Source organism: Bufo bufo, chromosome 10 (genome assembly GCF_905171765.1).
Source record: "Bufo bufo chromosome 10, aBufBuf1.1, whole genome shotgun sequence".
Classification (NCBI taxonomy): Eukaryota; Metazoa; Chordata; class Amphibia; order Anura; family Bufonidae; genus Bufo; species Bufo bufo.
The window spans coordinates 143884546-143911153 of NC_053398.1; the positions used below are offsets into that span (position 1 = coordinate 143884546).

The 26608-nt window shown below is 48.9% G+C and overlaps 1 protein-coding gene across 1 annotated transcript; it reads right to left on the minus strand.

Moving 5' to 3' along the window:
- Positions 1-1553: 1553 nt before the first annotated feature.
- On the minus strand, positions 1554-25794 carry LOC120980683 (cytochrome b5). Its single transcript, XM_040409925.1, has 5 exons — positions 25592-25794; positions 11026-11154; positions 8807-8833; positions 5120-5151; positions 1554-2466 (listed from the first exon to the last, which is right to left on the minus strand). Exons 1-5 carry the CDS (start codon positions 25733-25735, stop codon positions 2376-2378), a joined length of 423 nt encoding a protein of 140 aa, XP_040265859.1. The 5' UTR covers positions 25736-25794; the 3' UTR covers positions 1554-2375.
- Between the last annotated feature and the right edge of the window lie 814 nt (positions 25795-26608).

Here is a 26608-nt window from a genome sequence, read left to right on the forward strand (position 1 = left end):
AAACACTACCTTGGAGGTCCTGGACTTGAGCTTCTCTCCTAGTTCCCTAAAATAGTTTTTAAGGACCTTCCATCTCCCCCTGAATGTGTACCATGACCGTCGGGACTTCCCCAGCCCCACCCATCCGATTCGCAATATGCCGAACCAGAGCACCTAGCAGACAAAACACTGTTCAGCATTGACGGTCTTGGCGACAGATCACCCTGTCTGTCCTTATAGAGTCCACTACCACCAGCATCCGTCTACTACTCCCATCCTTCCTGCAGCGGTCACCCTCCTGGTTGCTAGGAGCATCATCCTGCTGCAGTGTTGCTGGCCCTGGGCTTTCATCCCTAATATCAGCCAAACAAGCATATTCACTAGGGCGTTCCAGCTCAACACTAGCCTCTATGGCACTTCTCCCTCTACCCCTTCTTCCTACATTAACCCAACTGCTGATCTGATAGTCCTGATCTTGCCCTCCTCCTCCCACCTCCATTTCACTGACCCCAGTCAGCGCCTGCACAGTGAGGTCTAAGCCTCTCTCCAGGTCTGCAATGACCCCAAATGTTTCAAGCTGCTTATTTAGATCCAAGATCAGAACTTCCAAATATGCAGCACGATTGCATCTAGTGCAAATGCATTCACCCTCGAATGGCTCTCCAAGGCACGGACACACTGCACAGGACACACACTTAGTGGCATTGTCCATGGAGCACATGTTTAAATGGGGATGAACAGTAAAGAAGGGAAACAGTAAATATGGGTTAGAATTAGACCCCGTCTGCTGCAGTTGGCGGACTAGCTAGAATCAAGCCAACAACACACAAGGAAATTCTATCAAACCTTACTTTCTTGCTCCTGGTCTTAAACTCCGGTTCTTTAAACTCCACTTATTCACAAGCCACTTAGTGCATCGAGCTTCAGGTAGAGCTGGTGAGCTGCGTCCAAGTGTGTTCTGTTTTGTCCCCATTGACACTGAATGGGGAGAAAACTGAAGCGTTTTCCGCCACATATATGAAAGTAGCCTTACGTAAATCTCTTTGCAGTGCGCTCCTCCCAGTACCAGCTGCGCAGAACTGAAACATTTATCTATATATAAAGTATAGAGTATAAAGAGATATATATATTACACATAGAAAGTTGGCGGTGAGTGTAATCAGGAGACAATGAGCACATCTAATAAGACCAGCGTTTTAGACGTCGGTCTTAATAACCCCTATACCTGGTGGTGGTTCCACCGAAGTTACGAAGACGCGCCGGCCTCTCCATTACTTTGGGGCATCCAGCACTAGTTCTAGATGTAAGACAGCTTCCTCGCTGTCTTACATTTAGACCGTTTTCTACGCCTAAAACAGGCGTAGAAAATTATGAATGAGACGGCCCTGCCGGCCCCTCCTCGTCCACGCCACGCTCGCAACTTTATACCTGCCGTGAGCGGCTGAAGTCGCAGAGAATGGCGCAATTGTTGCGCCTGAAATACGCCTAATTTAGGTGTATTTCAGAATAGTAAATGACCCCGTAAGTTAATAGTAAAATAAAAAAAATACCACATACACCAAGTGACCCACAAATAAGACACAGGAGAAGAGTTTATTAAAATCAGTGATGTCTAAAGATATTTAGTTATGGCTTGTTATAGAATTGTGATTCATTCACACACAGGCATCAGAGTATTAGGTGGTCCCCAGCAGCTGCACCCCTCACAGCAAGGCCGCGTCCCTGCAACACAACGGAAATAGAAGACCATCGATACCCCAAAAGTGGAGAGGATTAAAGGGGAGCTCCACTTCTGACAACATACAGCACTCCATAGTTAATGTTAGAGAACTTTATGGATATTCCTTGCTAAGTTACTTAATGTTCTCTTCTCCAATCAGGCCTAAAGCAGAACTCAGAATTTTGCTGGCTTCCTGGGAGTTTAGAAGACCGTGAGAGAGTTCAGCCGACAGGCGACATGTCTGACAGCGAGGTGGAGCTAAACCGTTGTCCGTTTCCAAGGGCAACCAGCAGAATTTTGATACGGATACAAAACTAACATGGGGAATTATCGGCAAAGTTACTGAACCTTTTATGTAGATTCAACTCCTGAAAATGTGGTTAAAAGTGGAATTACGTTTGGAGGAACACAAAGTATAGGCATGCTCCGTGACACAATATTCTGATTTAAAAAAAAATCCTGCAAGAATATGCAGAGGTTAGATAGGGTTAAAACCACACGACACAGGCACAGGGTATGGACGAGAGGTCGTGGTCACCGACATAAGATGAGGAGGTTCCATTCGAGGTCTGGATCTGGCAGAGATGTTGGGACGTTTCTTCTCTGTGCTTCAGATCCTGCTCGTTTTCTTGTGCGTGAAGACACCGGCAGGTCGGGGTTCAGGTTGCTGTAACGCTCAGGATGAGCGGCTGTCCGCCGAGTAAAAACGGTACATCAAGCCCAGAATCAGCACCGCCACCGCCGGGATCAGCCAAGTGGCCCATGAGCTGTGTGGATAAGAGGGGAAAACAAACCATAAGGCCAGGGCTTAAAGGGGTTGTCCAGGATGTCAATACAGATCTGGCTCTGGTACAACTACACCGCTACCTCCTTTGTGCAGTGGTCGGAGCTTGGAAATTCGGCGCTGCTCCCATTGGCTTCTGCGGGTACGAGCTCCAGTGAATGGTGCGGGGCACGGAACCCACATCAATCTGATATTGATGGCCTATCCTAAGGATGGGTGAACAATATCAGATCGGTGGGGGTCGGACACCAGGCGGCCTGAGGATAGGTCATCAATATCTGTAGCCTGGAAAACCCCTTTTAGCGTGTGGGGCATGAAACATGCCAAGAATCCCGGTGTCATACATGCCTCTTCGGGCCCTGCACCAAGCATAACACAGTATTAGTTTTGCCTCTTCGGGCCCTGCACCATGTATAACACAGTATTAGTTTTGCCTCTTCGGGCCCTGCACCATGTATAACACAGTATTAGTTTTGCCTCTTCGGGCCCTGCACCATGTATAACACAGTATTAGTTTTGCCTCTTCGGGCCCTGCACCATGTATAACACAGTATTAGTTTTGCCCACAGTGTTTCTTGTAAGTACACAGCCATTGTAAACACGGCACTTGGATTTCTTGTATGTAATTGGCCTGTGGAGGATGCCGTAGAAACATGCGTGTGCAGGCAACCCCAGAAGACAGCCACATGGCACCAACCCCCCAAGATGTCATCTGCAGTTCAAGGGCTTATGTCAGGGGTGGACTGGGAACTTAAAGTGGCCCTGGAAAAAAAAAAAAAAAAAAAAAAAAAAAAAAAAAAGTGGCCCCATGCTATAGGCAGGACTGATAGAAGATGGGGCAACAAGTAGGCGGAGCCAGCAATACCACACAATATACCGCCCCAGCAGAACCAAATACCACAGTGCAGCACAATATACTGCCCCAGCAGAACCAGATACCACAGTGCAGCACAATATACTGCCCCAGCAGAACCAGATACCACAGTGCAGCACAATATACCGCCCCAGCAGAACCAGATACCACAGTGCAGCACAATATACTGCCCCAGCAGAACCAGATACCACAGTGCAGCACAATATACCGCCCCAGCAGAACCAGATACCACAGTGCAGCACAATATACCGCCCCAGCAGCACCAGATACCACAGTGCAGCACAATATACCGCCCCAGCAGAACCAGATACCACAGTGCAGCACAATATACTGCCCCAGCAGAACCAGATACCACAGTGCAGCACAATATACTGCCCCAGCAGAACCAGATACCACAGTGCAGCACAATATACTGCCCCAGCAGAACCAGATACCACAGTGCAGCACAATATACCGCCCCAGCAGAACCAGATACCACAGTGCAGCACAATATACCGCCCCAGCAGCACCAGATACCACAGTGCAGCACAATATACCGCCCCAGCAGAACCAGATACCACAGTGCAGCACAATATACTGCCCCAGCAGAACCAGATACCACAGTGCAGCACAATATACTGCCCCAGCAGAACCAGATACCACAGTGCAGCACAATATACCGCCCCAGCAGAACCAGATACCACAGTTCAGCACAATATACCGCCCCAGCAGAACCAGATACCACAGTGCAGCACAATATACTGCCCCAGCAGAACCAGATACCACAGTGCAGCACAATATACCGCCCCAGCAGAACAAGATACCACAGTGGAGCACAATATACTGCCCCAGCAGAACAAGATACCACAGTGCAGCACAATATACTGCCCCAGCAGAACCAGATACCACAGTGCAGCACAATATACTGCCCCAGCAGAACCAGATACCACAGTGCAGCACAATATACTGCCCCAGCAGAACCAGATACCACAGTGCAGCACAATATACCGCCCCAGCAGAACCAGATACCACAGTTCAGCACAATATACCGCCCCAGCAGAACCAGATACCACAGTTCAGCACAATATACCGCCCCAGCAGAACCAGATACCACAGTGCAGCACAATATACCGCCCCAGCAGAACCAGATACCACAGTGCAGCACAATATACCGCCCCAGCAGAACCAGATACCACAGTGCAGCACAATATACCGCCCCAGCAGAACCAGATACCACAGTGCAGCACAATATACCGCCCCAGCAGAACCAGATACCACAGTGCAGCACAATATACCGCCCCAGCAGAACCAGATACCACAGTGCAGCACAATATACTGCCGCCTTCTTCACAGTATTCAACTGTATCACTGTCCAGAGGAAGGTAATACAGTTGAGTTCAGGAGGGCACCTGCGGCTGTTGAGCATCAGATCATTACGTACCTGACCTGTGGCCATCAGGAGAGCTTGAGTTGCCCCCTTGGCATCGGCCCAACGGGAAATTTCCCTGTAGGGTCTATGGGCAATCCGCCCCTGGCTCATGTACATCGTGGGGGGACTCCCCCATTTGAGACCTCTGAGAGTCAGATCAGCTCTTGATCGAGCAGACCCCTGAATTTCATGTATTACATGGGTGAATCGTAGTGTTATAGGGGATACGCATGGCCTGGAAAGAACACCTGAACCCTGGGGTTGTCTGAAGCCGGACCCACAGCAATCTGCTGAAGCTTCATCCTAAGCAATAAGAATAAAACCCCCTTTAAATATAAGATCAGAGGCCATTACCTTGATGAATCTGATGATGGTATCGCGGCATCCTGGAAGAGAAAGAAGAAAACAATTATCCGGCAAAAATATATTTTACCCGGCGAGTATTTTATATATTAACCTCTATCGAGCATAAAATAACCTCCATTATATCCTTATTCTTCTCTTTATGAGATGTGGGTAACTGGGGCCCAGCCGTAACAATAAAACCACCTGCCCAATACTGTGTAGGGGCATGGACTCCGCGAGACCTCTGGAGGTGTCCTGAGGTACCTGGTGACAAGACCTCAGCAGCAGATCCTGTCAAATGTGAGGCAAGACCTCCATGGATCGGACTTGTTTTTCCAGCCGATGCTCGATCTGCTGGAGGCAAAGTCATGGCCTTGAACGGTTCTTCATGTTCCTTAAACCAAAGAGGGCACTGCCATTGGGGAATACCGCCGCCATGAAGGGGGCTACTTGTCTGCCCTATCTTTAGGTAGGTGGTCGGGTACTTTTAGACTTGCGGTAGACTTTTCCAGCAGGCTGTTCCGGCAGGGGAACAACCTTCCGGATCCGTGCCACCAGAGGTCCGCTCCGGGCCCCATAAACTACCCGATGCCAAGACCCAGTGGGGGAGATTTATCAAGACTGGCAATTGTCTTTTAATAAATCGGTCGCATTTCTGCCCCTCCATGCGCCAAAAACTCCAGTCTCTAACCGACACCAGTTTATGGCACCAGTAATTGCCACCTGCTGAATTTACAGGAGGCCCCCGCCCCCTCCCCCTCCCGATACTTCAAAAAAGTGTTGACACGCTGTAAGGGGAGGTTCACACAACCGACTGTACAGAATTTCGGGGCGGATGGTCCGTGCTGAAATTCCACCAGCGGCCGCGTCCTTTCTACTTCCCATACATCTCAATGGGAGGCAGTGCTGAAGATCGCCTTACAGCAGCGGCCACGCTGAGAAGAGACATGTCCCTTCTTGGCGTGGCCGCGGCTTTACCTCCTACCTAACCGCCCCACATAAATTTAGGTCAGTGGTCGAGCATTTAAAAATGGTGCCCGCTCGTGAGCGCCATATCTGTCGGGTGCCTGATGAACTGACTGCTTCTATGTAGACCTGTAGGTCTCCATGGTTACAGACTACAAACAAACCTTCTGTAGTCAGATGCCACTCTGACATCGCCCTAAAGATTTGCAGGAAGTCCCACGTTTTTTTTGGCAACGATCTGACTGCGGTAAAGTGTCCATTCATCACGGCTCTAAGACGTTTTGGATTTAATGAAGGCGACACTAATGTGCTCCAGGAATAGCGAGATGCATTGTGATTATTATCTATGGTGCAGCCCCGAGTGTTTACCCAGCCGGGAAGGAAGTAACCGCCCCAAGGAAGATACAAGGTGGGGGGGGGGGGGGGGGGTAAGAGGCACAAGACACCATTAAGAAAACAATCAATAAGAACAATACGAAGTAATTAGTAAAATCTGAAATGATATTTAATCTGGGCAGGGCAGGCTGCCAGTAATGTGCAGAGAGTACAGCAGGGAAGCTGACAGCAGCATTACTGCCGAGGGAAGACACACCGGCTTTTCAGACAAGAAACAATGTTGAGGTACGTCCACGCGTGACAAAGTGAAGGGGTAAAGAATGAAACAAATATGTGGGAAAATCCGCCTCCGGAGCTGCCACTATGCAATGAAAATCTGACAATGCTGCAAATTTAAAAAGGGCATCTGTCAGCAGTTTTGTACCTATGACACTGGCTGACCTGTTACATGTGCGCCTGGCAGCTGAAGGTTCTGTGTTGGTCCCATGTTCCTATCTGCCCGCATTGCTGAGAAACATGATGCTTTAATATATGCAAATTAGCCTCTAGGAGCAACAGGGGCGTTGCCCTTGCACCTAGAGGCTCTGCTTTATGCCACTGCCGCATCCTTTGCACTTTGATGGACAGGACCAGGCAGTGTAAACGTCATCACCACGCCTGGTCCTGTCAATCAAGACAGTGCAGAGGGCGCAGCAGTTGCAGAGAGAGCAGAGCCTCTAGGAGTAACGGCAACGCCCCTGTTGCTCCTAGAGGCTCATTTGCATATATTTAAACATCATTTTTCTCAGCCATGCGGCCACATATGAACATGGCACCGACACAGATGCCTTCAGCTGTCAAGCGCACATGTAACAGGTCAGACAGGGTCATAAGTACAAAACTGCTGACAGATGCACTTGAAATTCTCCACCGCAGGTCAATTCCTAACGATGGTTTTCTGCAGCGTTTGGATGAGATTTGGTAAAATTTCATCTGCTTTCTAAGACACTGCAGTTTGTGCACCCACAAAATACAGAGGGTAAATTCACAGCATCTCCACCCCCCCCCCCCCTGTATGAACACGAAATGGATACGCTGTGAATTTTCTGCCTCAAAACTGCAGCACCAGCAAATGTGGAACCTACAGCATGTCAATGTAAAGGGGTATTCCGATCTCAACATTGATAGCATATCGCTAGGTTATATCACAAATGTTCGATAAGTGTGGGTCCCATATCTCCAGAATGGGGCCCCAAAATGAAGGAGAGCGCACTGCTATGGGACTTTCAAAAACAGTTCAGCAAGCACGCTCTGCTATTTTCAGAACTCCCACAGCAGTGAATGAAGAGGACGCTGCACCCAGGGCCAGCGTCAGCACCCAGCATGCCGGGGCCTGCTACCTCTGGGGGGGGCCACTGCATAGTGGTGTGCCAAAGGAAGGGGGGGGGGGGGTCAGTCCCGCTCTCAGGGGGGTGCTGGGCCTGCTACTATGAGTGCAGGGGAGTCGGCGGTCCTTTCATTCACTAACCGCAGCTCCTTTTCTCCCCCCTTCGGCCCAGCAGCGACGTCATGACATGTGTCTCACTGCTGCAGCGGGCCGGAGGAGAGAAGGAGCGGAGGGGGATGAGCTGTGGTTTGTGAATGAAAGGACCGCCGGCTCCCCTGCGCTCCAGCAATGACAAGTATGTGAGGGGGCCACTAGGAGGTCATTATATAGTGTGAGCGGCCCATACACAGTATAATGACCCCCAGTGCCCCCCATTTTGTATAATGATCACCAATGACCTTCCATTCAGTATAATGACCCCCAGTTCCCTCTCCATACAGTATGACCCCCTAGTGAGGGGGGGGGGGGGGGGTCATTATACTGTGTGCGGGTGCCACTGGGGGGGGGGGGGGGGTCATTATACTGTGTGCGGGCCCACCGGAGGGTCACTATACTGTGTGCGGGCCCACCGGAGGGTCACTATACTGTGTGCGGGGCCACCGGAGGGTCACTATACTGTGTGCGGGGCCACCGGAGGGTCACTATACTGTGTGCGGGGCCACCGGAGGGTCACTATACTGTGTGCGGGGCCACCGGAGGGTCACTATACTGTGTGCGGGGCATTGGGGGTCATTATACAGTTATAAAATGTATCGTTACGTCTGGTACCAGACAAAAAAGGGGACCAGCCGAAAGCAGCATCAGGGGGTCTCTAGCCTATGGCCCCCACACATTCAGCCATCTGATTCATTAGTTTAAGAAGAGTCCCAGCTTTTGGAGTCCAATCAATGTCACATTCTGGATCTGTCAGACCTGGATGCCAGTGGCAGAGGACCCCTTTAATAATGAATATACCAGTCGTACAGTAACAGCGCCCCTAGTGGCCAGATTTTATATATTTTTTTATTGCATGTAGGAGCCGCTCTTACCTTTTTACTGTGGTTTTGGCAGTCGTCCTGTAAAGCAAAGGGAAACAGATTAAAGAAATTCTCCAAAACGGCAAAGCAAATCATACACAAATCCGAAACCACCTGCCCGGTGACTACAACATACGCCACGTTACTAAAACCCGGAGGACCCGTCGCTGCCCCTGAGGTCTGTTTTTAGAAAACACATCCCATGAAATAACAATTTCTCATCACTCTACATTGTTCCGTTCCTCTGTTATTCCTCCAAGAAACGTATGAATAAACCGACCACTTGTTCTCCCCATCCCCCTTGTCTAAGGGTGCTTCCATACACAGGCGTATCGGACAGGGTCAGGCACTCACCCTAACTGGTAACGTCCAGTTGTTAATTTATTCATACGTTTCTAGGAGGAATAACAGAGGAATGGCACAACAAAGGGGGGCTCCAGAATTGGTACTTCCTGGGGGGATGGAAGTAGTTACTGAAACAGACATGTCAGGAGAGGGGATGGGTCCTCATGACAGAGATTCCTGGAACATTCGCGTACGTCATGGCGGCTGCTGTAATGTTTGTGTACAGTCGGACACAGCTGCCTAACCTGGAGGAAAACAGGCGCACGCGGTTCTATTTACCGCTACATACCTGCACAATGCTGCGAGGTGATGACGCCGCCAGGTGTGTATGGGTAAACAACAGGCAGTACATGCAAAGAACCTATAAAAGGGATCTCCGCTTTTAATAAGGGTGCGTTCAGACGGCAAACCGCGGGCACTGGCTGTGTGCACTTCGCATCATAGACGTCAACGAGCCCGCGATGCAGAAGATAGGACAGCGTTGAGGCACGGACCCGGAAGCCCATAGAAACATACAGAAGTCCCTGTCCGTACCTCCGAGGACATGTCCTATCTTTCGCCACATCTTGCGGATCGCGGACCCATTGAAGTCAATGGGCCTGCACCACAGTGCAGAGTGCACGCGGCCGGTGCCAGTGCTTTGCGGATGCGCGGGTTTACGGTCCGCAACACGAGCACATCTGTCATATGTTCGTGTGAATGAGCCCTAATCTAGAATAAGATTACAGTAAGCTGATCACAGTGATCCCCCCTAAAGCAATCGGCTGTAGTCTGTAAGGAAACCTGACAATAAGAGCGCCACCACAGGGGAAATGAAGCAGTGCGCCGTGTCCGTGCATATCAATGGGATAATACAGGACAGGTGCTCCAGAGAGTGACTGCACGTCACTCCGGGCAAAGGTTAAAGGGGCTGTCTGACCTCCAACCCCCCCTCCCCCCAAAAAATATAAAACACTAACCCTTTCAAAGTCCCTGTGTTCCAGTGCGGAGGCTCCTGACCCTGCTGTTTTGAGTCCCCAGGGGCCCTGTAATTATAGTGTCCCATCCGTGTTCACGTTGTCTCGGCAGTCTCCTGCCGTCCTGTAAAGCCAGCGATTGTCTGCAGCAGTCATGTGACCATGGACGAGAAATCATCGGTTCTCAGAGACCCGAAACAGCAGAGACAGGCGCTGGCACTGGGACAGAGGGGCTCTCAAAAGTGCTTTATTTTTATTTTTTTAACTAAAATTATGACAGACAAGAAATTATTTTTTATATTGGACAATCCCTTTAAAGAGGCTCTGTCACCAGGATCAGTGCTATTAAACCAGACATACTGCCTGGTAGGGCTCATCCTGCTGACAACTATACATTTCTGTTATGCTAAACAGCTGCATAGATATCTGTGTTTTATTCATATGCAAATGAGCAATTGGAGTACCAGGAGGCAGGGCTGAATCCTTGGAGCACTGCTTTGTAATACCCCCTGTGCTCTGCACACTCCCCCTCCCCTGGATTGACAGTACTAGACATGCTGAGGGTAGAGCTGTGTCCTAGCATCTACATATCATATACACTATGTACTATAGCTTCACCACACTGAGATCTGCTCAGAAAGCTCATCTACATATCATGTACACTATGTACTATAGCTTCACCACACTGAGATCTGCTCAGAAAGCTCATCTACATATCATATACACTATGTACTATAGCTTCACCACACTGAGATCTGCTCAGAAAGGACATCTACATATCATTACCACATAAAGACGTGGGGCTCACTAGTAACAAAAACCCGGGTCTATTCCCGGAGCACCCCTGTAATGTACAGTTAGGATAGCCTCAGTCAGACAAGGATCGGGTACAACCCTTACATGTTATATGTAACGTGACATTGATCTTACCGGATGCAGATCTCCCACGTAATACTGCGTCAGCATGTCCCGGGCATCAACAGAATGTCCGACATCTTCAAAGCTCTCTGTGGCATCGGCTCCGGCCTGCTCAAAGAGGACCTCCTCTCCTCCGGGATGCTGTGGAAATAAGACAAGATGAAGTCACACGAGGAAGAGCCGGAACCTTTATTTTCCTAATCTTCGATAACTATATGGTCACTACTATAATCCTGACATTTAAAGGGGTTGTCCTAGCTTATCACCGATCATCAGTATAGGCGATCAGCGAGCATACTGCCATGGGGACCAGCAGTGATCCCTAGAACTGGGGGCCATGAAGGGGTGCGCCACCAATGAGGCCACGTGAGGCACCAGGTAGGGGCAAGAGGGGGCAGCGGAAGGGAAGGGGTTAGGTTAAGAAATTGGCATTGGGGAGGGGAGGGGGGGGTGCTGTTTCAGGTTTCGCCTCAGTCAGCAGAAAGGCTAGGTGCACCCCTGGGGCCATGTCCCCCTATTTTATATGAAGCAACAGTCGGGCACTGCCCTACTACCCCATTAAAACTGAGCGCTGTACGTGGTTACCTCCGCCAGTCCCATAGACTTTCAATGGCGCATCAGGGCACATGCTTGACCTCCGCCAATGAAACACTTATCACCTATCCTGTGGACAGTGGTCATTCTGGGACAACCCCTTTAACACTATATAGATACCAAAAGAAAAAATTTTAAAGGGCATCTGTCAGCAGTTTTGTACCTATGACACTGGCTGACCTGTTACATGTGCGCTTGGCAGCTGAAGGCATCTGTGTTGGTCCCATGTTCATATGTGCCCGCACTGCTGAGAAATATGATGTTTTATTATATGCAAATTAGCCTCTAGGAGCAACGGGGGCGTTACCATTACACCCAGAGGCTCTGCTCTCTCTGCAACTGACGCCCTCTGCAGTTTGATAGACAAGGTTAGGTATGATGATGTTTACACTGCCTGGTCCTGTCAAAGTACAGAGGATGCTGCAGTGGCAGAGAGAGCAGAGCCTCTAGGTGTAACGGTAACGCCTCCGTTGCTCCTAGAGGCTCATTTGCATATAGTAAAACATCATTGTTCTCAGCAATGCAGGCACATATGAACATGGGACCAACACAGACGCCTTCAGCTGCCAAGTGCACATGTAACAGGTCAGCCAGTGTCATAGATACAAAACTGCTGACAGATGCCCTTTAAAGGGGTATTCCCAGGAGAAGTATTACTATGCAGGAGAAGGTTCACCTTCTCCTGCATTCAGTGGTGGACTGACATGGTCAGCAGCTTGCCTGCTCCCTCCGCTTCTCAAGAGCTGACTGCACTCCTAAGAGATGCAGGTGCATGTGAAGAGCTGCTGCCCACCCACAGAAAGGGAAGACACCAGAGCCGCAGAGAGGTGAGCAAGCTAAAGTGGTGAAAAATTACACTGGAGAGCAGCGTTATACCGCACTGGTATAGTTTAAAGGGGTTATGTGAGAGTATAAAATGTCCCCCAATATGCCGGACCCCCCACATGGAATATACTTGCCCCGCTCCCGCGTGCACGGATGAAAGCACCCGGTGTCAGGGGGGAGCAGCCAATGGCAGGCCGGGACGAGCCTCCCTAGCATCGCGAGTTTTCATCTGTGCACGGGGAGAAGCAGCAGGGGTGGTGCGGGGACCAGGAGCGGTGCGGGGACCCGGGTAAGTATATTCCATGTTGGGGGCCCGGCATATGGGGGGGGGGGACATTTTATACTCTTGGATAACCCCTTTAATGATGGTGTGCGTTACTCCAGATATTATTTAATTCATGGAAGACTGGATGTCGACATCTCGTGGTGCTGTGACCTTTGTATGCTGTTATTTAATCACAGGGTTGCAGACTTTTTAATTATAGGAGAAATTAATATCCACGTGAATTAATAACGTCAGGATCCGCTCAGTGACGCCTCACAACGGGTGTCTCTTAAGAAGCCGATATTTCAACACCCCCATGCTTTTCAGTGCCAGGGACAGAACGCCGTCTTTACGCCATCCCTTAGGCACCAAGCATCCAGTTCTACCAGTTCACCCTCATTTCATTCCCAGGGTTGCTTTTAGGGGCATTAATAAAGCCTCTTGCAGGAATCGGCTGTTTAAAGGGGGGCTCCAGATCACCAGCTTTGTAGAGGAGACCATACAGATTAGAATATAAAGGGCCATTTAATGACCGAGCAGAAGGACATGATTGGATAGGTAAAGGATTACAGGTATGGTCTGGGACTTACCACAAGAGGGAGTAAAAGAGCTTCCCCTGCTGCCCTATAATAAGGCTCTCAGAGGCTACCTTTGGGTAGGGCACCTTTTGGTGAGAGATCGATGACTGCTAGACATGCCCGTAACATACACTCAAGGACATTTTGCCCAGTTGAGACGAGACGCATCATTGAACTGAGGGCAGGATGGTCATTTCGACGAATTGCCCGCCATCTGACCTAGCTGTTGGGATGAGTGGATATTTGAGGGCACCACACTCGGGGAACAGGCTCAGACAGACCCCAGTGGAGAAGATCGGCTTCCAGCTGGCATTTCTCAGCAGGATATTGCTCGCCGCACACAGCAATGGATGGGCTCCGTGGAGGCAAAACTCGTCTCATGTGAAGTCGCGCGAGACTTCGGTGAATTAATTTGGTAATCACTTCTGCGTCTTTAAAAACATTTTAAAATAACAATCCAAAGTCGGGTTCGGTATCGAGGTACCGGCCGATGCCAAGCCTGACTTCGGATTAAGAATTTGACATGTTTTTAAAGAAACAATTCCCAAATTAATTCGGCAAAGTCTGGCGCGACTTCAGATGAAACAAATTTTGCCTCCACGGAGCCCATACATTTTAATGCTGTACAGAGAGAGGACCAGTACAGTGACTGCATCAGCAGAATAGTGAGTGCAGCTCTGGAGTATAATACAGGATGTAACTCAGGATCAGTACAGGATAAGTAATGTATGTACACAGTGACTTCACCAGCAGAATAGTGAGTGCAGCTCTGGAGTATAATACAGGAGAAGTAATGTATGTACACAGTGACTCCACCAGCAGAATAGTGAGTGCAGCTCTGGAGTATAATACAGGAGAAGTAATGTATGTACACAGTGACTCCACCAGCAGAATAGTGAGTACAGCTCTGGAGTATAATACAGGATGTAACTGAGGATCAGTACAGGATAAGTAATGTATGTGCACAGTGACTCCACCAGCAGAATAGTGAGTGCAGCTCTGGAGTATAATACAGGATGTAACTCAGGATCAGTACAGGATAAGTAATGTATGTACACAGTGACTCCACCAGCAGAATAGTGAGTGCAGCTCTGGAGTATAATACAGGATGTAACTCAGGATCAGTACAGGATAAATAATGTATGTACACAGTGACTCCACCAGCAGAATAGTGAGTACAGCTCTGGAGTATAATACAGGATGTAACTGAGGATCAGTACAGGATAAGTAATGTATGTGCACAGTGACTGCACCAGCAGAATAGTGAGTGCAGCTCTGGAGTATAATACAGGATGTAACTCAGGATCAGTACAGGATAAGTAACGTATGTACACAGTGACTCCACCAGCAGAACAGTGAGTGCAGCTCTGGAGTATAATACAGGAGAAGTAATGTATGTACACAGTGATTCCACCAGCAGAACAGTGAGTGCAGCTCTGGAGTATAATACAGGATGTAATTTAGGATTGGGAATGTATGTGCACAGTGACTTCAGTCGGTGCAGCTCTGGAGAACGAACGGAATGCTATGGACGCATGCGACAATTTTTCCTGCGTATACGTCAGCCAACAGAACCTAATACTTCTCACAGCTGAGGGTTTGCTACAATGTGTCCAATCTACAGAATCCTATGTGAGATAAATCTAGATTCCAGGCCGATACATTATAGCAAATGGGTCAGGAGAGAAAATCTATTGGAGCTGCTGCTGAGGGGTTCCGCTTTTGCCTTCACTTATCATAAGAAATACTTGTGCATTTTCGGCAATGATAATAAGGAGGGTCATCAATATGGCACCGCCGCCGCCAATCACCCGTTTGAAGAGGGCCAGTGACGTTAGGTCCATTGGTCACATGGCCTATTGTGAGCTGGGAACGGGCCTGGGTTGCAATACCAATCACAGCCACTATACAATGTGTGGCACTGTGCTCGGTAAGCGGAGAGCTGTGGCTGCCAGGTGTCGGACCCCCCCACCGATCTGATATCGAGGACTCCGCCTAGCATTCCCATGGCGAGACACGGTACGTCACTGGATCTGCTGAACAACCCTTTGCGCAATTCGGCACAGGGCAAGAGAGAGCATCGGAGCATGAAGTGCTCATCTCAGAGGGGCTGCCCGGGTGACACGAACCCGGACAACCCCAGTAAATGGTAAACCGATTGAATTAAGCCAGATTCATGGATAGGTTTTTTTTTTTTTTTGCCTCAGATGTTACATGGAGGTCAAAAGGTCTAGTGAACACGAAAAGCTTTGTTTACGTGCTTTTTTTAACTAATGGGGGTAAATCTGCCCTAAAAACATGCAGAAAACGCACAAAAACCGCATGGACTTACATGGAGCTGTTTTCTCAGCTTCCTATTCACTAAAGTGGGAGATTTAGCGCCGATTCTGCCCCAAGATAGGGCGCGGCGCGCGCGGCTTCTTTTTTCCATGTGTTAAAAAAAAAAGCAAGTGCTGCTTCACATTTAAATGAATGGGGGGCTGTTTTGAGGCTTTTTTTTGGGGGGGGGGGGGGGGGAACGATTTTGAAGCAGAAACTTTCCAAAATTGGCACCAAAAATACTCTGTGTGAACTGACCCTAAGGGAAATAGAAGCGAGTAATGGAAGCAACAGGAATACATAATGTAAACTGAGATTTAAAAAAACGCAGCACACAAGATTTGTTTTGTGTTTTTTTTGCAGTTTTTTTTGTGTCAATGGAATTTTTTCTTTCTGCATGGCGTTGTATTTTACCATAATGCTCTTGGAGGAAGGGGGGGGGGGGGGGGGGGGGGTACATCGAAGAAATATGCAAGGCATGCAAAAAATGGCGTTTGGGCCAAAGCTATTTGGGAAAAAACACCAGAAAAATATGTCTTAAAAAAACAACAACAAAAAAAACAACACTTCTGTGACGGTTATATTAAGCTTGTGAGGCTCTGGAAGGAGTTTCGATGCCTGAAGGAGGGAAGAAATGTTGCAAGAGAAATTACAGTGAGAGTTGGAAGCTATAAAAAGTCGCCCCACGGGCGCAGGGTTGACAGGCAATCGCTACCAGAGCATTAGGAAATGGCGGGGATGAAAAGACGCATTGTTGGAAGGTTACGCGGTAGATCTGGTGTAGGAAGGGCCGGCCTCACCTCATTTACCTTACTTCTAGGAAAAAACAAAACTGTGAAGTGAACCTAGAGTATCGCCCGACTACTGTCTACTCCAGGAGGGATAGGAGCAATCTGCGCCAGTCATGTGAATGATGGGAAATCCAATCTCCCTGCGGAGACTCTCGTTACATCACTACTTTAGGCCTTCTGCACACAATTTTGCAATCTGAAAAAATCCCGGATCCACAAAATACAGATGCGGTCCAAGCGCATCCCGCAATTTTCACGGGACCCCACTGTTATAAAGTCTACGCTTGTCCGCAAAATGGACAAGAATAGGACGGGTTCTGTAAACTGCAGCCTGGCTGCACAGATGTGGACGGAACACACGGATGGACTGTAGGTCATCTGTATCGGATCGTTGGGGGGGGGGGGTCCGACTCCCGGGACCCCCGTGGCTTTCTCTCAGCTTTACTAGACCAGTGACGTCACGTTCATTGGTCACGTGGCCATTGAAGTGAATGGGGCTGAGCTGTAATACACCAAGCACAGCCGCGGGTCGCCCCATAATGACAACCTACCCTATCCACAGGGTAGGGGCTAAGGGTCTGACCGTTTGAATGAGGCTGTGCTCACGATTGGGCGCTGCCCCTCCATTCATCTCTGCTGGAGACAGACGGGCCCTCGTTCTTGCCTACGTCCGTCAGTCCTATAAAGATGAATGGAGCTGCCCCCCCCCCCCATTCTCGGGATCTGCAAGGACCTCAGCAGCTGGCACAGGATTTTTGGTATTGACGGTCTATCCTCGGTTAAGACACCCCGCCGATCAGATTTTTTGGGGGTAGCTCCAGCCAGAATTATACAGCGCCACCCACTGTGTAGTGGATGGAGCTGGCAGCGCCGTAGTGACCATCTCCAACCAATATACCAGGGATCAGCATCCTTCCGTACTCTAGCTGATGGGAAACTACAACTCCCAGCATGCAAACATGCTCGACTGTTCTCACAACTCCCATAGAAGTGAGTGGGGCATTCTGGGAGTTGTAGTTTCCAAACATCTTGGAGAGCCAAAGATTGCTGGTCCCTGCACTATACAATGAACGACGCTGTGTAGATCTGGCGCCGGAGCTACCCCGAAGCAGCTGATTGGTGGGGATGCCAGGTGCCCCCCCTCCCGATCTGATAATGATAGCCTATCCCATCAATATCAAAATCCTGGTCAACCCCTTTAATTGCTGCAATACTGATCACAACCCGTGGACAAGCGGGACGCCGAGTCCACATGTATTCCGTGCAGATCTGCCACGGAGTGACCCTGTGCATCGCCCTTATACACGAGTACAGGCGGTCACGTGTCATGTCTATAGGTATTTTATACGTGGCCGCTACTGACCCGCACGCAGCTTTGCACTCTAAATAAACATTCGAGCACTCACGTAGGATGCCTCGTGGCAATCTAGGCGGAGGACACACCGCAGAACGCGCGGGGCTCGGTTTAATCTGGCCTTTAATGGATGTCACAAGATGTCAGTTGGGCGCGCACACAATTTACAACTGTGTGAACGTTACGTAGGGGCCACGGCGAACTCTTCACCTTGTTGAAAGTAGTGGTCCACCCTCCCTTACGGCAATTTACTATGCAGCGGGTGAAACGTGTGCCGTGTCGGGAAGCATGTTGCCTGGCCCACAGCACCCTCATGTGGCGAGTACCACTAACTGCAAGCCACCTGCAGCGAATATAGAATTAAAAGGCAGTTGCACGTGACAGTCCCATGTTGGCATTTAATGCTCCCACTATTGAACTCAGGGGCGCAGTCCTCGCCTGGTCTATTTAGGGATTATGGGGAACACCATGGGGTGCGATAAGCTTCCAACCAGTGCATGATCCTTGGAAGGTGCGGATTCTCCTGGATTTACTTGGCTACTACCTAGAGGTGGCGCTTAGAGACACAGGTTCCTTCCTTCTGGAGGAGAGCGAACGTGCATGCTCTGTAATATGTATGGTCACGTGGCTAGCGTTTGTTCCGTCTACGTCAAATGCAGAAAGGATCGGGCATGTTGAACGAGATAGTGGAGTGCCGATGTCTTTGAAGGTCCCAGCCCTGCCTGCGATGTATCCTAGCCGACCACACCTCTCTGGCGCAGCCTGCTGGTGTCTGTTAGTATCGCAACTATGTATATCCAACTGAAAAACAAACAAACAAAAATAAATAAATAAATAAAATAAATTGCTCGGTCACGCCCGAAATGCATGCAGGCGGAAGGGGTTAAAATTATATATTTTTTTTTATTAATTAATGATTATTGTAGGGTGTCTCATCAGCAGGCGTGTACAAGCTGTGCGCCAGGTTCTGCTTTCGATGGCCCTGGTTGGCCGGCGAGGTGTAGACGGGCATGGCTGCAGCGAAGCGATGATGCCGTCAGTCTGGCGGCAAAAACCGTACCTCGTTGGGCAGTTTTGTTCGTTTATTGGGGGTGTAACGTGCGTCCACCATACAGAAGACATTGCTCTGCAAGCACCATGGCGGGACCTGGTCTGACTGGATAGGGTCCAATACACCAGGACCGCATTGTCACTAGGGTCACACTTAAATCCTAACCACAGGCCAACAGGATGGGGTCTCTGATGACAACCAAATCTTCTGTTTCAAATAGCAACCATCAGAATCATATACGCAGACCCGGACTATCTAATAATTAGTTGTCACGGACCCTCCCCCATCACTGAATACTAATATACCCTCATTAGAAACCGCTTATATGTAATAAAAATATTAGATTTTTCCCTCCGGGGTTTTGCAGACCTAATTGCGACCATTCTTCTTCCTGGGGGCGCGTGCCTAAATGTGCACCTCCCCTTTAAGAGAAGCTTATAGGGATGCCCCCAATATCCCCCATTGGGGAAAATAACAAAGAGCAAGATCCCTTTGATCAGCCGCCAAGTTACTGCAAGTCAGGGGCCTTTGTGAATGACCCCTAAAGTCTGTTTTTTGTTTCTAGCTTGAATGGCGGAGATACCGTTACTTTTATATTTATGCAAATTAAAGGGATTCTGTCATCAGATTTAACCCCTTTAACCTAAACATATGCTCATGTCCAGACTAATCACTTACTTGAGGTGCCCAAGGGGAGCTCCGTTAATACAGGGTGCCCGGCCGCACCCCTCGCCGTCCGGTGCCCAGCGCCGCCTTCCCTGTCTTCAGCGCCGCCTCCGCAATCCTCCCCGTCCCTCTGCCAGATCCCGGGCTGTGAGAGGTTGGCGCCAATCTGCAGGTCATATCAGGGTTGAGCGAAGTGTGCATCAGGTCGGGCACATGCGCACTTCGCTCAACGAAGCCGCTGCCAGGAGTCGCCCGGACGCATCAGGCTGAGCCTAGTGTGCAGGCGCGGGATCTGGCAGAGGGACAGGGAGGATTGCGGAGGCGGCGCTGAAGACGGGGTAGGCGGCGCTGGGCACCGGACGGCGAGGGGTGCGGCCGGGCACCCTGTATTAACGGAGCTCCCCTTGGGCACCTCAAGTAAGTGATTGACAGGTTATTAAAACCTGTTTTTTGGGCAAATAGAGCCACAGTGAGGTTTAATAAGGCCAGCTTAGGATTCTTCTTATTAGTCTGGAAATGAGCATATGTTTAGGTTAGAGGGGTTAAATCTGATGACAGAATCCCTTTAATTAGTTGCAGCACCGAGGGGCTGGCTGTAGCACTAGGAGCTCTGCTACGCCCTGGTGCTCAGTATACATCCCTCCCCCCAATTTGACTGATAGAACAAGACATCTCACCTTGCCCTGTCTTCTGACGCCTGCGCTGTGGCTCACAAACTCTGGCCAAAGTCACAGTGCGCAGACACCGACGACCGATTCCACCTGGCGCTAGCGGCTTCAGAGACAGAGGAGGAACGACGACGCCGGCGCCTGCACACTGTGAATCTGAGGAGCTTTGTCAGCCTCAGCACCTGTCTATCAAATGGGACGAGGAAGGGGGTACTAAGTACCAGGGCGTAGCTGTAGTGGTGCTCCTAGTCCTACAGCCAGCCCCTCGGTGCTCCAACTAACTAATTTACATAAACATAAAAGAAATGGTATCTCCGTACAAGCTAAAAACAAAAGAAAGATATCCTTTTAGTCGGTATGATCGACCCTACCAGGCAGTCTAACTGGTTTATTGGGGCGGATCATGCTCCTCAGTGACCTACAGTGCACTTTCTCTTTAGAGACTTTGGGCAGCCACCTACTTCCTTACGCCGCCCTATAGATGCCCCCATACCAAAGTCCTACCTGATGACAGATTCCTCTGGCACACAGAACTATCCGCAGCGGAATTTCACCATCCGCCGTTCCAGCCCTACAGGATTGTGGGATTCTAGATCCATTTTCGGAAATAAGCAGCTTCAGTTGGGGTCACATTCCAGTTGGATTACCCACGGCGAGACCTGCTCCGCCAGATTCCTCCGACCTGCATTACTTACCCCGTCATCATGATTCTTTTAAGGATTTGCAGCTTGGATCTGCACTCCAGAACCCGATGGACACTGGATCTCTGTCGGTGGTCAGTACTCAGCACTTTGTATAAAAAGGAGGGGGATTCAGACCCAGAGAACCAGAATTTGGGGACTGTATATTGTGCCTGGCATCCAGCTGAAAAGGACATTTTATTGAAAGCCAAGTGAGCAAGGTTAAAGGGGTTTAACGGGTTACCGATAACCATGGCTCACCCTCAGGGTAGGTCATCATTATCAGATGGGTGGAGCTCCGACACTCAGGGGCCCCACCAACCATCGGTTCCACGCAGCCTCCGACAGCGGAACCACCACTTGGAGACATAGCGCTGTTTAAAATGTAATAGTTCATCAATTCCTTTAATAGAGGAACCACAGTGCTCAGTCAGGTGATCAGTCAGGTGATCAGTCAGGTGATCAGTCAGGTGATCAGTCAGGCCGACGGGACTAATACATTCTACATACAGCAAATCATGTGATGTCCCTTTAAGTGGCTGCATAAGAAAGATCCCAGCAGACGCGCTTGCTCTTCGGAATGTGTTTTATTAACGGTTCACAGAACGCGTTTCGGCGTGTCAGCCTTCCTCAACTGCACAGTACATACTGACACTGTCTCACATTATATAGACCTCAATCACATGGTCATGATGACATCATCAATCAATTAGTAACAGACATCACTAGCTAGTAATGAGAAACACCTGACCTCCTGATTCGTGTCCTTCCAGGCTAGCTGCGCGGCCGTGCTCTCCGCAAAAAACAACAAATGAAAAAATCAAGTTAAAAACACATGACCTCATAACCCCTATTAAGCCCCCGTGGATATAACGTATCCAACAGGCCTCCCTGCGTAACCCCAATCCCTTCAGATCCCCCCCCCCCCCCCTCCTCGGTGGACGGACCGGCTCTATGACCCGACATTTCAATTGTGCGACGGAATGATTGTGGTTGTGACAATGAGAAGGAACGAGTAACAGCAAATTGTGTTTCCGTATTGTAGATTTATAAACTCCTCTACCATTGGATAGGATTTACCCAAAATATGCCAGTGTTTGCGCACAATATTATCGGAAAGATGGTTATACGGGTGATATTTGTGTACAAATGGTATACGGGCACCTGGCTGTGATTCTGCCCGCCCTAGCCCTCCTCGCTTCCCCGAGTGCCCCGTCTGGGTAACCTCTGTCCCGGAACCTGGAAGACGTCTCCTCCATTCTCAGGGTTTGTATCTCAGGAGTTGACACGATCCTTTTAACCCTTAAAAACTGGGACTTGGGGAATAGCCTTTTTCAGGGGAAGTGGATGAGCCCTCTGGTAGTGTAGTGCGCTATTCCTATCCGTTTCTTTACGAAACAAATCTGTGGCCAGACACCCATCCGTCCGTTTCGATATTCGTACGTCCAGAAAACGGATAGTATGCCAATCATACGTCATAGTACATTTTAGTTCTTCCCAAACACTATTTAGATGTTCCAGCAGTACGTGGAGGGGCTCGAGGGGCCTCGCCCATACCCAGAAAATGTCGTCAATGTATCTTTTCCATACCATGACAAAACTCTTGAAGTATTCATGTGTATAAACATGGTGCTTTTTGAATGACGACATATATATATTTGCGTAGGACGGGGCCACATTCGAGCCCATCGCCGTCCCGCGTTGCTGCACATAAAATTGGTCACCAAACAGGAAATCGTTCTCATGGAGAACTAAATGTAACAAATCCCCAAAAATTGCTATTGTTCACTGGAATAACCCCTCGACTGCCACAAGGAGGGGGCGGCCTCCACCCCTTAGAAGGCTCTATAGAGGCGTAGAGGCTCACCACGTCTATCGTCACAAGCAAGCGGTCATTTGGGATATTAGTTAACCCCTTAATGATAAATTAGAAAGTGGGACGTGTCCAACAAAAATGATTCAGTATTTTTTACCAACGGTGTCAAAACTTTCTCCAATACAATTGCCAAGGGGGACAGTACGGAGTCGGCGAGGCCACGATTGGCCGTCCGGGCGGATTTATAAGTGTTTTGTGCACCTTTGGCAAAAGATAAAACACGGGTGTCACCGGTGAATGGTTAATCAAAAACTCGTATAACTTATCGTCAATAACCCCACGAGTCTTATAACCCAATGCCAATTCCATGATTTTCGCTTTAATGCGAAACACCGGGTTATAGTCCAATCTTCTGTATGTGGTGGTGTCGGATAATTGGCGATCAGCTTCTTGTATGTATTTATCCTTATCCATAATCACAATGGAGCCGCCGTTATCGGATGGGTGTCTGGCCACAGATTTGTTTCGTAAAGAAACGGATAGGAATAGCGCACTACACTACCAGAGGGCTCATCCACTTCCCCTGAAAAAGGCTATTCCCCAAGTCCCAGTTTTTAAGGGTTAAAAGGATCGTGTCAACTCCTGAGATACAAACCCTGAGAATGGAGGAGACGTCTTCCAGGTTCCGGGACAGAGGTTACCCAGACGGGGCACTCGGGGAAGCGCGGAGGGCTAGGGCGGGCAGAATCACAGCCAGGGACAAGGCAGGTGCCCGTATACCATTTGTTCACAAATATCACCCGTATAACCATCTTTCCGATAATATTGTGCGCAAACACTGGCATATTTTGGGTAAATCCTATCCAATGGTAGAGGAGTTTATAAATCTACAATACGGAAACACAATTTGCTGTTACTCGTTCCTTCTCATTGTCACAACCACAATCATTCCTTCGCACAATTGAAATGTCGGGTCATAGAGCCGGTCCGTCCACCGAGGAGGGGGGGTCTGAAGGGATTGGGGTTACGCAGGGAGGCCTGTTGGATACGTTATATCCACGGGGGCTTAATAGGGGTTATGAGGTCATGTGTTTTTAACTTGATTTTTTTCATTTGTTGTTTTTTGCGGAGAGCACGGCCGCGCAGCTAGCCTGGAAGGACACGAATCAGGAGGTCAGGTGTTTCTCATTACTAGCTAGTGATGTCTGTTACTAATTGATTGATGATGTCATCATGACCATGTGATTGAGGTCTATATAATGTGAGAAAGTGTCAGTATGTACTGTGCAGTTGAGGAAGGCTGACACGCCGAAACGCGTTCTGTGAACCGTTAATAAAACACATTCCGAAGAGCAAGCGCGTCTGCTGGGATCTTTCTTAGGCATCTTATGGGGATTGCCCCTTTCCCGTGCAGACATTGAAAAGGTCGTGAGCTGTCTTGTTTGGGAATTTTTCCTTTAAGTGCCTGGACCCCCCATTACAATGATGAAAGCTCTCCCCAGTCATACTGTATAAGACGGGTTCATGGCACACGTCGGGTCCTCGGCCGGAGGTATATGTCAGGTCATCTTCCCAACCTATATGTCCAATGATAGGCTGAAATGCAATACCACGCACAACCTGAGCAGAGGGGTGGCGCTGTTTCTGGGATAAAGCATCCATGCTTTTTCTAATCCTGTACAAGCCTTTTAAAGGGGACCTGTTACTATTCCTGACATGTATTAAAGATTAAATGAACACCCTGGATCACCTCTTCTTAACACTATCTTGTGCCATCCCTCTATTATTCCTGCCAGAAGTTTATGAATGAATTGCTAACTGGGTATCAACAGACGGTTCTATGTCCCGGCACAGTCTGTAACTGGCAGCGTTAATGGGAAAGGGTCAGATTGTGCATGGACCCAGTTAGCAATTCATTCATAAAATTCTAGTAGGGATATTAGAGGATCGCTACAACATGTGGTTATAGGAAAACATGCTCCAGAATTGTTATTACACGGGGAATCAAAGTAGTTACTATACCTGATAGGTCAGGAGAGGGGAAGGGTGCTCGCCTGAAAGGCTAATCAGAACAGATCCCTTTTAAGAGGACCCGTCCCCTCTCCTGACAGGCCTGTGTTAATAGCTTCATGCATTCTCTGTGTATTCTTGTGGCTCTATGTTGTGCCATTCCCTTATTATTTCTACTAGAAGTTCTGAATGAATTGCTAGCAGTCTGCAGTAAGGGTACAGAGGGGGGTAACCAGTTGGGGGGGGGGGGGGTGTCCCTGCGCAGTCTCACTCTATCCAATCAGTGCTGCTAGTGTCAGACTGTGCAGGTACACCCCCCAACTGGTTACCCCCCTCTGTACCCTTACTGCAGACTGCTAGCAATTCATTCATAACTTCCAGCAGGAATAATAAAGGAATGGCACATCATACAGACATAAGAATAGAGGCTCCAGAATTGTGGGGGATGCACCGGGCATGTCAGGAGGGGCGAGAGGTCAAACCTCAAATTAAAGGGGCTGTGCCAAGATTTGAACTTGTCCTCTATCCATAACTGTCTGAACATTGGGACCCCCCCCTTCTTGTGATCTGATTGTTCTGCCCCTCTGTTATTCCTCCCGGATAACTGGGCGTTACCAGTTGACTTACCTGCGCTGTCGGTGTGAGGCTGCATAAGGACACGCCACTACGTCAAGAAAAATGGTAACGCCCAGTATATTTATTCTTTTCCAGGAGGAATAACAGAGGGACGGTATTTCCTGTGGAATTCTGGCACTGACTACCGGTTGCATCACCACTTGTCGCCAGCGTACAGCTGCAGGCGACCTTTGTGCCCAGATTGTAGCACTGGAGCGCAAAAGTCACAACAACCAATATTCATTTCTATTATGAAGCAAAAAGACAAATCACTGCAAAAAAAAAAGTCGCACAAATCTCTGCAACCCCCAGAGAGATGATAGAGGGGAGCAAAGCATAAGCTCACCTCTTCCACGAATCTTGTGATGTCATACACTCGGCCGTGGATCACCAGCCACAGCTCCTTAGCGCTGTTCCTTTTCCTCACATCTTCCAAGGTGTAGTAAGTGACCGGAGACTCCTCGCCGGCGCTGCCTTCACTGCTCGCCATTGCTACAGTGGAGAACGCGTTACGTAACTCGCCGCGATCTGACTGCTCCCGGCTTCCGTACAAGCGCTCGGCTCCTGGACTCAGGCGCGGTCGCCTAGGTGACAACCAATCACCTTTGGGAAGGCCGAACGCGTGGGATTGGCCGACCAATCACGGACGCCGCTGGCTTCAGGCCATTGACGAATTAGAATATACGTCAAAAAGCGTGAAGCGCAAAAGCCATTTTTGAGAAGGGCAAAACCCGGCAGTGTCAAAGGTCACGTGCGACGTGGTACAGAGATTATTATAGGAAATGTTTTTCTTAATTCATTTTTATTAATAAAAGTACATAAAAATGACATCAATACACAGGTGCTGGTCAGCAGCGCTTTACAGGGCAAATTCATGTACAGTTATCACATATACTGTGTAAAATTGACAAGGGGCAATAAAAAAAATACTTGTCCAGTTTTTCTGCTCTGTTGTTTTTTCTTCTCATCTTGCTCCCATTGTCTTTGATACTCAATGGCTAAATAAATGAGTAAAGTTCTTATTCGCACTTCCGACCGGTGCATTGTTTCCTATGGGAAGGTGCATAACAAAACACAATAAAGTGCATATTGCAGAATCAGGGGCCGACATTACCAATAATAACACTATACAAAGGCCAAATCATATCGCTCCACCATGACCGTACCCATTTAGGTCCCAGTCATTAAAGGGGTCCTCTCACTTCAGCAAATAGCATTTATCATGTAGGGAAAGTTAATACAAGGCACTTACTAATGTATTGTGATTCTCCATATTGCCTCCTTTGCTGTCTTTATTAATTTTTCCATCACATTATACACGGCTCGTTTCCATGGTTACGACCACCCTGCAATCCTGCATCAC